This window comes from Chenopodium album, chromosome 17 (genome assembly GCF_948465745.1).
Source record: "Chenopodium album chromosome 17, dcCheAlbu1.1, whole genome shotgun sequence".
NCBI lineage: Eukaryota > Viridiplantae > Streptophyta > Magnoliopsida > Caryophyllales > Amaranthaceae > Chenopodium > Chenopodium album.
In genome coordinates, this window is record NC_137850.1 from 44427243 (window position 1) to 44442359 (window position 15117).

Below are 15117 nucleotides of genomic sequence, written 5' to 3' on the forward strand. Positions count from 1 at the left end.
TGTCTTAAGACCGCAAAATTAGAAAATGATAATGTCATTTAGAATCTTAAGACCTAGGGCTGATCTTGCTCTTAACAATAATTATAATAGCGAATAGCAATGACGTACCATTCTAAAAAAAAATGTATGAACTACTTGAAAAAAAAATCTATTAACAATTACTAAAACAGAAGTTGCTGCCGTCACTATTGCCACGTGTTGCTTTCTCAAATTTTCCTGCCTAAATACAATGATGATGTCATCTTTTTTTATTTTTATTTTATTTTATTTTATTTTTTTGTTTTTGTTTTTTGAAGAGATGTCATATTTAACATTTTTGAAATTTAAATATTGGAAGCTTCTACATTACAACTAAAATCTATCAATTTATCGTAGGAAATTGAAACAATTTTAAATAACACACTAATAAATGATATCCTACATTGAACTATGAATTAGACAACTTGAACAGATACTATATCATAAGTTTGATTAAAATAAAAATTTTAAAATTACAAAATATACATAATTCTTATTTATATTTATGTATAATAGCGATTTATTTTTAAAATTAAAAATAGGGTTTATATAAACCGTGCATCGCATGGGTTCTAACCTAGTTGTAAATATTTGGAACCCCATAGTAAAACGCAGCGTTTATAGGACAAATGCACCAAAACGCATCATTTGATGTTCATTTCCTTCTTTGGTCCCAATCTCCGAGTCGGTTGCTGTTATTGTCCCTCTTTCCGTCACTCACTCTACCACCTTCAAAACCACCCACGTCCCCCAAAAGAGAGAAACATCGAGTCGTCGATCAATCGTAAACTTTCTCTCACCATTTCCATCAATGGCGGCGATCTTAGCTCGCAAGTCTCTTCTCGCTCTACGTCCTCGTCAGCTCGTAAGTTTCCTCCTCATTTTTTGAAACCCTAGATTTTTCAGTTGAATGATTCCCTTGGAACTGCTGAATTTTTTCATATTTTATAATCTTCTGCATTGCTTTGTTTCACATTTATTTATCTTTGGGAATTTGTAACTTAGCTCGTTGTTATTTGGAATGCTTGAATTTTGTGATAATTTATTTAATTTTTTGTTGTGATGTTGAATCTAGTTTGATTTATCAATCAGTGCAGAGTTTTGGAAAGAATAAAATCGAAATCCAGAAATATGATTTTTAGTCATGATTTCAATGTCCTTGACCTTTTGTATTGTAGTCGATTGCCTGTGGAAGTTGTTGGTGTTTAATTTAGAGAATTTTAGTTTTCTGGAAATTTACTCGTTATTCATCAATACATTTGAACTATGTTACATTGACACGGGTACGGGTATCCGATATTGGTACGTATCCGAGTGTCTGATACGCCATTCTCAAAAATTTAGGACACGGGGACACCGTCTTAACATTGGACTCGGGTACGGATACGGCAATAATTTTGTCCATAATATATCAAAAATTATATAGGTGGTTTTTATTGATAGATTTTTATATCTAGGTGAGTGGATTGCTAAAAAAAAGTAAACAAAATAAAAAGCCCAAGTTGTTTATTTAAAAAAAGCCCAAGTTGTTGATAGAGAAACATAGGTTTAAGGCCTTTTAAGCTTTTTACCAATTAAAACAAAACCCTAGCCGCCACCCTTAAGCACATATATTAAAAAAAAAAATGTTACTGCTAGGTAAATCAGGAGAGAGGAGGGAGAAAAAAAGTCAAAAACTTCAGAAATTAAATAAGTAAATACACGTGAAAGAAGAAAGAGAGAGAAAACTGCATTGAGAAAACTCGTAATCGTGTTCATCTTCGAAATTGTTTGAGAACCGTCTTCATCTTCTTCAAAGCTTCAACTCCTTCAATGGCCGCCGTACCCGAGAACAAAATGGAGTATCCGGAACGGATTTCATACCCGGATCGGTGTCGCGTCGTATCGACCCGGGTATGCCGGCCAAAATGCCGTGTCCAGGTAACATAGCATTTGAAGATGGGAAGAAAAAGGCTCCATACGATACTGGTGAAGCTAGGATTGGGATGATTTTATAATGTAGTAGTATCTGCAGCTTTGTTTTCAATTATTTGGTTTGGAGGTCGTTACTGTGGATCATCAATTGCCATGAAATGATCGGTGATTTTTTGAGTGTTTGTAACCTTTAAGGGGGTGTTTGGTATAAATTCCGTAAACGGAATGAAAAGGATTTATATAAGTAAGGGAAAGGGTAATGATACACGTTACCTTTGATATATGTTTGGTATCTTTATGGAATGAAAAAAATGTGGAGTTTATGATTGAGGAGGGAAATGCATTTTGTTTCCACTAGTTGGATAAGGGTAACAATTTGGGGATTTTGTTACCCTTTGAAAACTGTATTTCTTACTTGCAGCTCATACCAAAGTGATAGAAATGGAAACACTTATTTGTTTACGTTTCCTACATTACAAATTTTCATACCAAACACCCCCTAACTGTGTTATTCTTAATTCTCAGTTCATTTAGTTTGCCACACGTATTGAATTCGTTGATTATGAGTCCTCTATTTATTTTCTTTAACTTTCTAGCATGTGGATATTATGAATATCGATGGATTTCCCTACTAGATGTTTGAGGTTCAAACTGTACATTTTCATCAATTGCCTTCATTTCTAGGATGATGTGGTCAGTTTGTGCCTAGCTATCATGTATTATGGAGTACAATACCATGCCATATGAATTTTTGAGGTATGGAAGGATAGTAGATGTGATTGTGAACAAATGCATACAATCACTCACCCCTTTGCCTTATAAGTAGCAAGTTACATATATCCTAAACATCTGTTTGTCCCTTGGGGAAAAAAATTCTCTGAAAATATATTAATTGATCTTCTTATATACGTTCTCCACTTTAGTCACATATACTTCTTTGTTTTCTTTTGATGTACCCATTATTGTAGACTCATGTTTTTAGAAAAAGCTGGATAAACTAAGAGATGTAGTAAATTGGTGGTTGAGTGTAAGAACAAGGTTAAAGAATGAGTGTAAAGGTGTAAATATTGTGGGGTAAAGGGGTAAGATAGAAATACCCATTTGCCTAAAATAAAATAAAATTAAAGTGTGTGAATCACATAAAAACAACTCAAAAATGTATAGTGGGTACTAAAAAAATACAGAGGGAGTGTATATTAAGATGTGGAACTCATCCTTTAGTTATTATTGTGATTGTCTTCTCCATAATTCTCTTATTAAAATTAACTTGAGGAGTTTGAGAATAATCACAGTAAAATTGTGTTGTTATGTTAATGTTAATAAAGATGGGTTGAGTTTTTTGGGATTAGTGTGGCAATTAGTGCCATTTGCAGAAGTAGTTGGTATAAATTGTCATTTGCTGTTGCCTTTTTTGTTGTTAGACTTATGATTTTTGGTTTTTATTTATTTATTAATGTTAATGTAAATTTTTAACCCTTTTGCTTATGAAGGCTTTGACTGGACAAGCATTCCAAGGCTTTAGCCAGCAGGATAGATCATTTGCCACCAAGCATTCGTTTTCCACTGATAAAGGTGTGTTGAATTATGTTTTGTATAATTTTTCCTTTTATTCATTTGATGAATGGAAATTCTTCTGAAATTAATAAACGGTTGTTGAATATTGGAATCCTTAATGGAAAAGTGACTGTAGGATAAAATTAAGGATCAATTGATGTTCTAATTTTACTTGATATGCTATCACGCAACATGATTTTTCAGGTCCAGGGTTTTTTGTTATCTTTCTCATTAAGATTATGTTTCTTTTGTACAAGGAGGATAATAAAGATATTTCTACATTTTATAGATTTATGATAAAATCATGGATGGGCTATGTAGTAGAAAAGAATACATCACACTTATTTCGAGAAAGATATTCCTTGACTATTGAAATTCTCAAAGGTGTTTAATCTACCTTACCGAACATTGAGCATTGGGGGCTAAGATGTAAATAGACCTTTCTTATTTAGTCTTAAATGAAGGAAAAATTTGGTAGAACTATCTTATCCTTCTTCTTTTAATGCCTTCTACATTAGAAAATACTATGTTGAGATTAGGTCTGCAGTTTGTAAGTTTGCTTGTGATGACTGATGCGCATTAGTTTGCATATTTTGTTTTCTAGCTTAAAATTATTTTTTTATTTTGGATTTGTATTTGTGAATTATGATTGGTTGGGGTAAGCAATCTGTCAGAACTTTGAAGGCACTAATTACTTGCACAATGTTTTGCATTGTTTATTTTGCTAACTTGTGCAGTAAAGCCTGCCATTACTGATTTACTGAACAATAGCATTCTAAGTAATTGTTATCTGAGAGAATTAGTAGCTCTACCCAAACTGAACTACTCTGAAATTGATTAGCCTGTTTGAGTAGATTTATGATTTTAGCTTCCATTGAGATGCATTAGGCTGTACGTACCAGCGTCACTTCCATTAATGAAGGACGTTCTATTAAGTAATGACCCATTTATGGTAAAAGGAAGTATTTGATTACTTCTTTCAAGTTTTCCTCCCCAACTCTCATGCACTTCAACTATATTAGGGTACTGGGTTGCACATATGACCAGCTGATGGACGACATTTGGTTATGCTTGGGGGATATGTTCAGGTTCTCCATACCGGCGAATTTAATCCTATTGTAAGCATTTAAGGCTTGGTCCCTGTGCAAGACTTGAAAAATTTGCTGATGAAATGATTGATGCATGCTTGGCCCTTGTGCAGATTTGAATTAGAGCTCTTTGCTCCTCTTTTTCTCTATCCAGACCTCTCTCTCTTCTCTCTTTCTCTTATGAGAGATTGACAGCAGTTGGTTAGGGTTTGTGTAAAAAAAGAAGTGACTAATGAATCTGTGTATGAGTTTTGGGCTTTAAAGTACATATCAAGCTGCTAAATAATGTAAAATTAAGATCTTAGCTTCATTTGAAGTTACAGTAATGTTTAGACGGATTTTAAAAATATATAGCTGGTCAAAGGTGATTTTTTTGGGCCATTATGCCCCTAGTTATATCAACTTTTTGTATGAAATATTATAAATTTCATGTATGTTGAAAAGAAAACATTAGCCTATTCCCATTCAGGAAGTAGTGTACTGGTAACATGTATCTATTGTCACAAATTCCCCATTATGTACACATGGGGATACTGAGTACTTATTAGAAAAAAATTAGTTGGTGGAGCTGGAGCTTGCCCTCCCTTTTTTTTTTTTTTTTTTTTGGTATGTGAATAATATGTTAATTGTACTTTGCCTGGACAATCTTAATGCTGTCCCTTTGGTTAGAGGTGTATTTAGAAACCTCAGAAGAAGTGGTTTTAAGATTTAAGGAAAATGAGGCTGCTTTTTTATTTATTTTATTTATTTTTTACTACAACCCCATCGGGCCATAGTGAACATTTTACTATCTTTGGATTCTCCTTGACCCAATTACTGCGATCAAAGTGATTATGTCAATAGGTGGTGAATTATTATCTCCTTGCCCTAGAAAATTGACTTTTTTAATTCAGGATTTTAGATATAACTGTGTGAAAGGCTCAATCATAGGCAGCATTCAAATTCTGTAGCAGATTTTCAGATATTTATGTATTAGGCCTTTGATAGGCTTGGATGCATCTGATTAAAATATCCTGGTGGAAATTAGCACTTCAATATGGACAGGATGCATGAAAAAAAAAACAAATAAAATTATAATAGATTGTCATTGTTTCTCACTCTTTTTATGATCTACTTCGTACAGATGATGCAGAAAGACAACAGCTTGTTAAAGAGATATCAAAGGATTGGAGTTCCGGTAATGCAATAGTCTTGACTCCTTAAAATTTATAATAAGTTTGTCATTTGGCTTTGGCTAATGTATCAGTTTTGTGGCTAGAAGGTTTTTTTCAATTTTAGCATGTGTTAAGTCCTGGCAATTTTATTTTTGGTTGCAGTTTTTGAGAGAAGCATAAATACTTTGTTTCTCACGGAGATGGTTCGAGGATTATCTTTGACTCTCAAGTATTTCTTTGATGACAAAGTGACTGTGAGTATCTTCTTACTATATATTAACTGCTCAATTTTGGAATTTAATATTTTGTCACGGCTAATTTTAGACGGCAATATTTTTTTACACGCTTCCATTTTGCAGATCAATTACCCATTTGAAAAGGGCCCTTTGAGCCCCCGTTTTCGTGGAGAACATGCTCTCCGCCGTTATCCAACAGGAGAGGAACGCTGCATTGCCTGTAAACTCTGTGAAGCTGTGAGACCTGCTACCTTTATATTCTCTCTTCTAATGATCTGTTATCTTTATATGATAATTTATTTTCCGTAGGGTACTAATTTGTACATATCCTGCTGCATAGTTAAATATGGAGTCTTGGACCTTGTCATTATTAGAGGGATGAATCTAGGGAGTGCATTCTCTATCATTTGACAGTCACCTATTATACAATTACTTGAAAAATATAACTGTTTTGTAGGGTTGTATGTCTTTTAGGTTTAAGTGCTATAATGCCTGCCCATCATACACTCTAGCCCGAAAACTATAAAAACTGATGTAGATGAAGTTTGAGAATTGAGAGACAGTTGAATGTCTATAATGAGAAAAAGCTCTCAGCTGTCTCTTTTGCTTCCATAAAAATATAAGATGTATTAGGACTAATTAGTTTGAACTTATTAGTTTGAAAATACTATCTGATCTGTGTTGTTCAGTCTGTATTGGAAGTTTAAGCATTAGATGCGGAAATCGTGTAATCCTGCTTTCCAGTTATTGGTGCTTTGCTTTGCCTTTCGCTGTTTTTGCCATCTCCTTCCAGTAGTATGTAGTATAGGAATGCATATGCTTGATGTAGTATGCACTATCATTACGGTTTAATTGATCTATGATCTGCTTATTAGCTTCGCCAGTCATGAGCTGTTGGCTCTTGATAGAAGGTGTGGTGAAAACTAAAATTTGAATTTCTGTTTAATATTAGGTCTGCCCTGCTCAAGCAATAACTATTGAGGCAGAAGCAAGGGAAGATGGAAGCCGTAGGACAACCAGGTAATATAGTTACTTATTTTGAAAATCTTATGTACTCATATAGTCATATTTGTCATACCTGGTTAATGGTTATTGAAATGTCTAACTGATGATGGGTTTATTGAAGGTATGATATTGACATGACAAAATGCATCTACTGTGGATTTTGCCAAGAGGCATGCCCTGTTGATGCCATTGTTGAAGGACCAAACTTTGAATTTGCAACAGAAACTCACGAGGTTAGTAAATTCCTGTTAAAATCCCTGTCGTGTACAACTGTACAACAGCTTGCTTAAATGGAAGAAGTATTTAGTTATTGACAATAAACCAAATCGCTTCCTTCTTTCTTTTCTCATTGTTATGTTTAAAGCTATTCCTGAGGCCTCTGTTCATCAAATTGTCGCAGGAGCTTCTGTATGACAAGGAGAAACTTCTGGAAAATGGTGATCGCTGGGAAACTGAGATCTCAGAGAATTTGAGATCAGAAAGTTTGTATCGCTGATCTCAGTTGCTTTGATGAGGCTATGATGTTTTCCTTTTTTGTGGCTTCTGAATCAAAACCAATAAAATTTCTCTGTTTATGGAGTTTCAGAGATCGTTTTGTTGCTTTTTTTTGTTAATTTGCCCTTGTAAACATTGTTAAATTGCTATCTTGTAGATTTTGGTATATGTTTAGCCATTACTCCATTAGTTCTGGCTGCTAAATAACTCAACTTATATCACTATATGCCAGGGCTCCCGAAGGTCATATTTCAATCCCTGCAGGGAAAACACATTGGGCATATATATTTTCTTTGATTGAAGTTGGATTTTAGAAATAAATTTTTCATTGCGACATCCTTAGGCATTACCAATTCTATGGCTGGGAATAGGTTGGGCTGGGAAGTACTTAGCCTGGCATGGTATGACATGTTGTGGACTTGCATGGACAAAATCAGCAGGAGAATGATTTGTTATTTAATTTAATTTAATTTAATTTTGTTTTTTTTAAAAAAATATACAGAAACTCTATTATTGTACCCTAAAGAGAATTAGGGGTTGAGGCGTGAATGGGTTCTATATTATTGTACCTATAGATTTTTGTTCCTTAAACTTAAACTCTTTACCTCAAAATTAAACACCAGTATTAATTCACTAAGTTATGCTATATTACGTATTATGTCTTCAAAATAAAATAAAATAAAAAAATGATTTGATAATGACATACGTTCAATAACTTGAGACACTGCCTAACCTACAAACAAGATCAGTCAACTCGAGTAACCCCTGATCGAGGCCACTCAGTGTGACTAGCCACGCAGAAAAATCCCCCATTTAAAAGTAGTATATATTATTTTGAGAGGTGAAAAATGTATGATTAAGACACTTATGTAAGTAAATTCATTATTACTCATTAAATTGTTTTATCTTGAAATTTTGTTAAATGAATATAAGTATCAAGATTTGTAAGCCGTGCATCGCACGGGTGCTATGCTAGTAAAGAAATGAAATCACAATAAGGAGATAGAGGAGAATGTTTGGAGAGAATGTACATTATTCCATCTATGAACAAAAGTAATAAACTACGTATACAGTAATATAATTAGTGTTTGTTTGGAGAACAATTAACAATATTCAAGAAATATATCAGATGTACAGTAGGCATCCACCTAATAAGAGTATTTCGTACTCCGTAACACCAAAGTAACTATAGCAGAAGCTACAATTCTTCATAAATGAGTCAAACTAGCTCTTCAATGTGGCATTCAGAACATTGAAATTGGATGTGATAATCTATTAGTCATCAACTCAGTGAAAGGAATTTGGGCAATTCATTGGCAAATCGAGCATATTATAAAAGATATTCGGTCTCTCCTCACACAATTTCATAATTGGAGTATTCAATACATTTACCGAGAGGCAAATTGAGCAGCATATTGGATCGCTAATGTAAGTCATTTAGTGTCTGATAATATGGATATTGATGTTTGTAATATCTCTAGCCTATTCCTTATTCTTTCTTGTGATACGTTAGGAATTTCCCTTGTGAGGAGGAATTTCTGATATTATATTCCTTATCTTTTTTTTAAAAAAAAAAGTAAAAAAATAAATTAGTTCATATGTAGTATTTCATATACTCCAACTAAATATCCGTGCATAACTCTGTGTAATTAGAGGTGTCAATTCGAGTGTTCGAATCGGATACAGTGACTTACATCAGATTAATCTATTTCAAACTAAAATCATTGTATTATATAAGATAAAATCTAAATTGGTTATTTTTTTGATTGGTTTCAGATCAGGTCAGATCAAGTCGAAAACAAGACGATGTTACGATTTGGATCAATAAACGGAATACCACATTGACAAAATGACAAGTAGAGTGAGCTCAACTAAACCCATGGCGCCACTTTATCCAAAATGAAAAAATCATCATGTTTTGCCACACCACCACTTCCACCACCTTCCTCCACCTCTCAACCCACCATAACCACCACCAATCTTCTCCATTCACCACCAATTTTTCTCTCTCCTCTCAAACTCCTCAACCTTCTGACCCCCCAAAACCCCCAATCTTAAACCCTAACACCCAACAAATTCTCCGGACCCACAATTCCAAATCCACCTCCTTCCTCCTCCTTAACCCCCACCAACAACAATGGCTTCCAACCCACGAAAAAAACGACGACGTTTTGTTATCAGAAGAAGAGAAAGCAAGAATTTTGGAATTGACCCTTGTTAGAAAACGCCCACCTCAATTTCCGGGTTCAATTTATACCCGCCCACCTCATGGAAATGACCTTTCTCTCCCTCCTTTGAATACCCTTTTGAAGGGAGATGATGATGGTGAAGAAGGTGAGATGTTGATGAAGGCTATTAAGATAAGGAGGGAAGTTTGTTTGGAGATTTTTATTGATTTTATGGTTAGAAAGGGTAAATTTGGTATTACTTATTCTAGGAATATGGGGTCTAATTTGGGTGATTTTATTGATTTGGTGATGATTGAGGCTGCTGCTTTGAAGAAAGTTCCTGAATTTTCGAGTTTTTCGTTTAATGCTCGAGCTCGAAAATTTATTGAGGAGTCTAATGTTGTTCCTCTTATTAGGTGAGCTGAATTTCTCACTCTTTTTTGGATTTTGGTAATGTTTTGCTTGTGAATTGTGTAATTGTATGTTTATGATCGTATATGTATGGATTTAATGTTTGTTACTTCGTGCTCATTTAAATTGCTTATTTTGGCGCAAAGAGAGCTGCTAAGGGTAATAATGTAGAGGAGATTTGATTTGGAGTAACGCTCTTATAACTTTACCATATTTCCCTTTTATTTGAGTGAGTATGTTGATGGGTTTCATGATAATTTGCAATATTCATTTTTAATGCTTATGTGTAATTTGATAGTTGAGATGATGCTTTTGTACATTGTTTATTTTTAGTTCCTTTCACAGGTTAGCAAATTCTTTGAATATGTTTCTTGAAAAATCATATGTTGCATAGGTAAATTCCAGAAGGGTAATATATTGCACTAGCCACATTGGTTTGATTTGCAAAGTCGTATTGAAAAGTTAGTTGGCATACGAAAGGTCCCAAAGAATTTGTAGTTGATAAAAACTACCTTAGCTTGTTTAGCTATTGTTTTGAGGAGGTTGATCCGTTGATGTGAGAGATCACGTGTTTCTTTGATTATATTGTAGGTGGTTGAAACACAATTCGTTGTCACACCCTCAGATTGGTAGAATCATATGCATGGCAAACGGGGATGTCCAATTAATAAGAGGGCATGTAGAATGGCTGAAGTCAATTCATGTGAATGGAAGATACATAGGAGTTGTGTTCATGAGAGTTGGAGAGACCATTTTGAGGCGTAGCATAGAAGAAATGGATGAGATTGTTGTGTATCTAGAGAACAAAGGTGTGAGGAGGGATTGGATGGGTTATGTCATCAGCCGATGCCCTGAATTAGTGGCTTTTAGCATGGAAGAAGTGGAAACTCGTGTGAGTTTTTACACAGACATGGGCATGAACAACCGTGATTTTGGTACTATGGTTTATGATTTCCCCAAAGTCCTTGGATATTTTGCTTTAGAAGAGATGAAGCAAAAGGTATAATGACTATGCATTTCTTTTTGTTTATTCGAAACTGACAATGAGAGCCATATTAGACCCATTAGATAATAGGAGTAATTATTAATAGCCAAATGATGGAAGAACAGTGCTCAAAGATTAATAAATTTTGTCACCATGTATCTATTTTCAATGGAATACAATATTCATGTATTAAGGTGATTGAGACTTTTGGTTTTAGGTAACCTATCTGAAAGAATTTGGGCTAGGCGATAATGATGTTGGAAGATTACTGGCATTTAAACCTCAGTTGATGGCATGTAGCATTGAGGAAAGATGGAAACCTCTTCTCAAGTTCCTTTATTATCTTGGAGTTGATCAAGATGGCATGAGAAGAATGCTTGTCATCAAACCAATGGTGTTCTGTGTTGACATGGAAGCTACTATTGTTCCAAAGGTAGTGTATTTATTTTCCTCCTCCTCAAAATAAGTGAACATGCCATCTACGAATCATATTGGATTAGTTCTACTGTAAAAGTATTTTTTAGTTGTATACTACTCTATAGTACATTATTTTTATTTTTCTGAGAAATGCAACTATACTTGAATGCACCTGCTGTCTTCTAGCTTCCTTGACAGGTGTCTTAATATCTTTTGTAGGTACGGTTTCTGCAAGACTTAGGTATCACAGATGATGCCATCGGTCGCATGCTTGTTAAGTTTCCTCCGTTGCTGACATACAGCCTTTACAAGAAAATTCGGCCAGTGGTTAGTTCTCTCTTACATTTGTTGATGATGTTATACTTCCATCTTCCTGTGATATGGGTATATGACTATATGGAATTTATTGTTCTTGAACCTGGACTGTCTAGGAGTTGTATCTTTAGAGTCTAGTGATAGAATACAGATTGGAGCTTTTCCTTTGTGCTGCTTAAACAACAAAATAATTCTATGCTGGAATACAATGCTGTTTAATTCCATTACTTGATAGTGTCAATAAAGGGAAGACTGAGGAGTTGGTCCTACTATTAGACTTTTCGTCTCAGTTACATATAGAATAATACTCGTAATTTTGGTTGTGCTTTCTTCCTTTCTATTTCCCTCTCCTTTAATCTGGGGCTAGATGATTCTGAAATGAGTTTTACTCTTGAAGTTCAAAATTGTTTACTACGAGCTATGGAAAGTGTTGAAAATTGCTCCCATCAGTCCATCATGATAATGTACCTTTGAATCTCAACTTAGTATTAGCTTCTCATGATTTATTGTGACTCTAAATGTTGATCTATTGGCATTGAATGGCCAAATGTCTATCTTATGTATGGCTAAGTCATGATTCACTGCCAGGTTGTGTTCCTACTTACCAAAGCTGGAGTCACACAGAAAAATATAGCGAAGGTGGTGGCTTTGGCACCAGAGCTATTGGGGTGCAGCATTGCGCATAAGCTGGATGGCAACGTAAAGTATTATCTGTCGCTTGGGATTAGTGTTCGACTGTTAGGTGAGATGATTGCTGATTTCCCAATGCTCTTGCGATACAATGTCGAACTTCTTCGACCCAAGTATCGCTACCTGCGAAGAACAATGATCCGTCCTGTAAAGGATCTCATCGAATTTCCAAGGTAAATTCTTAATTATAGCTCTATATGACGTACAATACTTGTGAAATCCTTAATTTTAATATAAAGTATACAAATTCACCAGATTTAGATGGACAAATGTTAGTTTCGCTTGCTTGCTCCTATTACTCCGTAGAAGGAACTCTTTGTTTATAACAGTTATAAACAAAATTTGTCATCATTCTGTTAAAAGCTTCTCCAAACTCTCTTAAACATTCCCAGTCAAAGACAAAACTGGCAAAAAATGGTTATAAATTGAGCAAATGCTCCATTATTTTGACTAATTCTAGTGGTTGTTATCATTCAGGTTTTTCAGTTATTCTCTAGAAGACAGAATCATACCAAGGCACAAGGTTTTGCTAGAGAATCAGGTGAACTTCAAACTCCGGTATATGTTAGCAAGCAGTGACGAGGAATTTAAGCAACGAGTCAAGGCTGCAGTTGAAAAGCGGCAGAGATTTGAATCGGGCGCTTCTACACTTCATGAAGAAGCTGCAGATTCTGAAACTGAGGATTATTCTTCTGTTGGTGAACTTGATTCTAGCTCATTCCGGAGTAATGATTCTAATGTTGTGCTGTTTGATTCAGGTTGACTAGCCCTTGGTCCCAACCCATTGTATACAAACTTGCTAATACTTTGTACTTGAATAGGCTCTATGTGCTATTGAGATGTATAGATAAATAGATCGTTTGATGGTGAAAGTAGAGTACATAATTATGAAAACTCCGTCCTTGAAATGAATTATCTAAACGAAGAATACTATTTTAGGTTGTCTGAAAAATTGTCACCATTTCTAAATTATCGTAGACTAATACTAGTAATTAAATTTCATTATCAATTTAAATTTGTTGTGAATTCGGTATACTATGCCGCTCAGCCCCTCGCCGCACATGTAGTCCGCACGCGTAGTCACGCTAAGAGGTCTTGTTCGTCGTTATGACAGTATAAGAAAATGTTTTGGTGGCCTGTTTTTGTTTTGATATAATACCACAATACCTTTTTTTGTTTTAGTATAAGAAAATGTTTTACTCCATAGTAGCCTATTTTTGTTTTGATATAATACCACAACATTTTTTTTTTTACTCGTGTTATACAAACTATATTCTAATTTATGTGAAGTACTCCGTATGTCAGTATGTCATATAACTATATAAGACATTAAGTTAAAATTATAGGAACTAGTATATCAAAATGGACATGATATGTGCTCCATATTTAAAGATATATAAATAAGGGGTGGTTTAGACAGAGCCAAACTCAAGAGTTAGCTTACTACAGTACTTTTTATACGCCAAACTCAGACGCCAAAATCTTACTCGTATGTTTTACAGTAGGGTAGTACGAAATTAAAAAATTTAAAGTTAGCGTAATGAATTTAAATGGTTACGAAGTTCTGTATCACTGTATGTGTGATTAAGATTGAAAGGAGATTGTCAGGAAAATAGTGCACTGAAAGCAATAAATAAATAAATAATCCATATTTACTTAACAACAAGGTCCTATGGTCTAGCGGTTAGGACATTGGACTCTGAATCCAGTAACCCGAGTTCAAATCTCGGTAGGACCTTATTTTTCAACTTTTTTTATTCCACTTCCAACCTTAAAGAAATGCAACAAAGATGAAAATGATTCATTATATACATTACTAGAATACTAGATTAGTGTCCGTGCGATGTACGGTAGTAATAATTTTTTTTTTCCTATAATTACTTGTAATATAATATTTTTTGAATAGCTTTTTTTTTTTAATAGCAATTACTTGTAATATAATATAAATTAATTAAAAAAGAGTTTGAATAATTAATGAATGTCGGATGTAATAAATTTATTATCTCAAAGAAATATAAATTAATTTAAAAAGAGTTTGAATAATTAATGAATGTCGAATGTAATAAATTTATTATCTCAAAGAAATATTTCAGCAAAAGCTAATAATTTTTTTGTATTTACTAAGATATTAATTTTGATAATTCCGTAATAACAAAAAAAATAATTGACTCTTTGCATTTTCCTAGAATTAGACGTATAGTATAGTTGTCGAACACAACATTTATTTTATAGTCATATATCTAATATTCAATAATTGGGAGGGACTAGAACCTATCCACCCAGAACTAATCCCTGAATCTGGATTAGCTCAAAAAGGTTAATCGGGTGGAACACCAAAATAAATCTAATACTCCATTAGTCTACGAACAAAATATTAAAGGTATTTGAAAAAAATAAATTAAAGTGATATTTTAAAGCAATTTCCTTAACATCAATTATATGAATTAATTTTATTATTGTTTTTTCGGCAAAATTCAATAATACTTCGTTTAAGAGACGTTCATGCGGTAATGATAGTATCTTTTACTTAAACCAGTGGCTCACTTTTTCTATAATTAAAAGAGTTAGAATAAATTTTTAGGTGAATGTAAATGAAAAAATTAAGAACATGAAATACATTTTACTAAAAAAAGATTATATATTTGTATAAGATTTGAAATAATATTA

At 33.8% G+C, this 15117-nt stretch overlaps 2 protein-coding genes and 1 non-coding gene across 3 annotated transcripts; all 3 read left to right on the forward strand.

The window, feature by feature from the left end:
- Nucleotides 1-706: 706 nt before the first annotated feature.
- On the forward strand, nucleotides 707-7688 carry LOC145588136 (NADH dehydrogenase [ubiquinone] iron-sulfur protein 8, mitochondrial-like). The gene is made up of 8 exons (XM_081644780.1): nucleotides 707-883; nucleotides 3423-3504; nucleotides 5698-5751; nucleotides 5891-5982; nucleotides 6088-6201; nucleotides 6917-6984; nucleotides 7091-7202; nucleotides 7370-7688. Exons 1-8 carry the CDS (start codon nucleotides 830-832, stop codon nucleotides 7463-7465), a joined length of 672 nt encoding a protein of 223 aa, XP_081500906.1. The 5' UTR covers nucleotides 707-829; the 3' UTR covers nucleotides 7466-7688.
- Nucleotides 7689-9324: 1636 nt separating this feature from the next.
- Nucleotides 9325-13465, forward strand: LOC145588137 (transcription termination factor MTERF2, chloroplastic-like). The gene is made up of 6 exons (XM_081644782.1): nucleotides 9325-10048; nucleotides 10635-11043; nucleotides 11246-11461; nucleotides 11665-11772; nucleotides 12349-12623; nucleotides 12928-13465. Exons 1-6 carry the CDS (start codon nucleotides 9378-9380, stop codon nucleotides 13211-13213), a joined length of 1965 nt encoding a protein of 654 aa, XP_081500908.1. The 5' UTR covers nucleotides 9325-9377; the 3' UTR covers nucleotides 13214-13465.
- A 651-nt stretch (nucleotides 13466-14116) lies between these two features.
- TRNAQ-CUG (transfer RNA glutamine (anticodon CUG)) lies at nucleotides 14117-14188 on the forward strand. Its single transcript has one exon. It is a non-coding gene; the product is annotated as a tRNA-Gln (tRNA).
- Nucleotides 14189-15117: the final 929 nt, after the last annotated feature.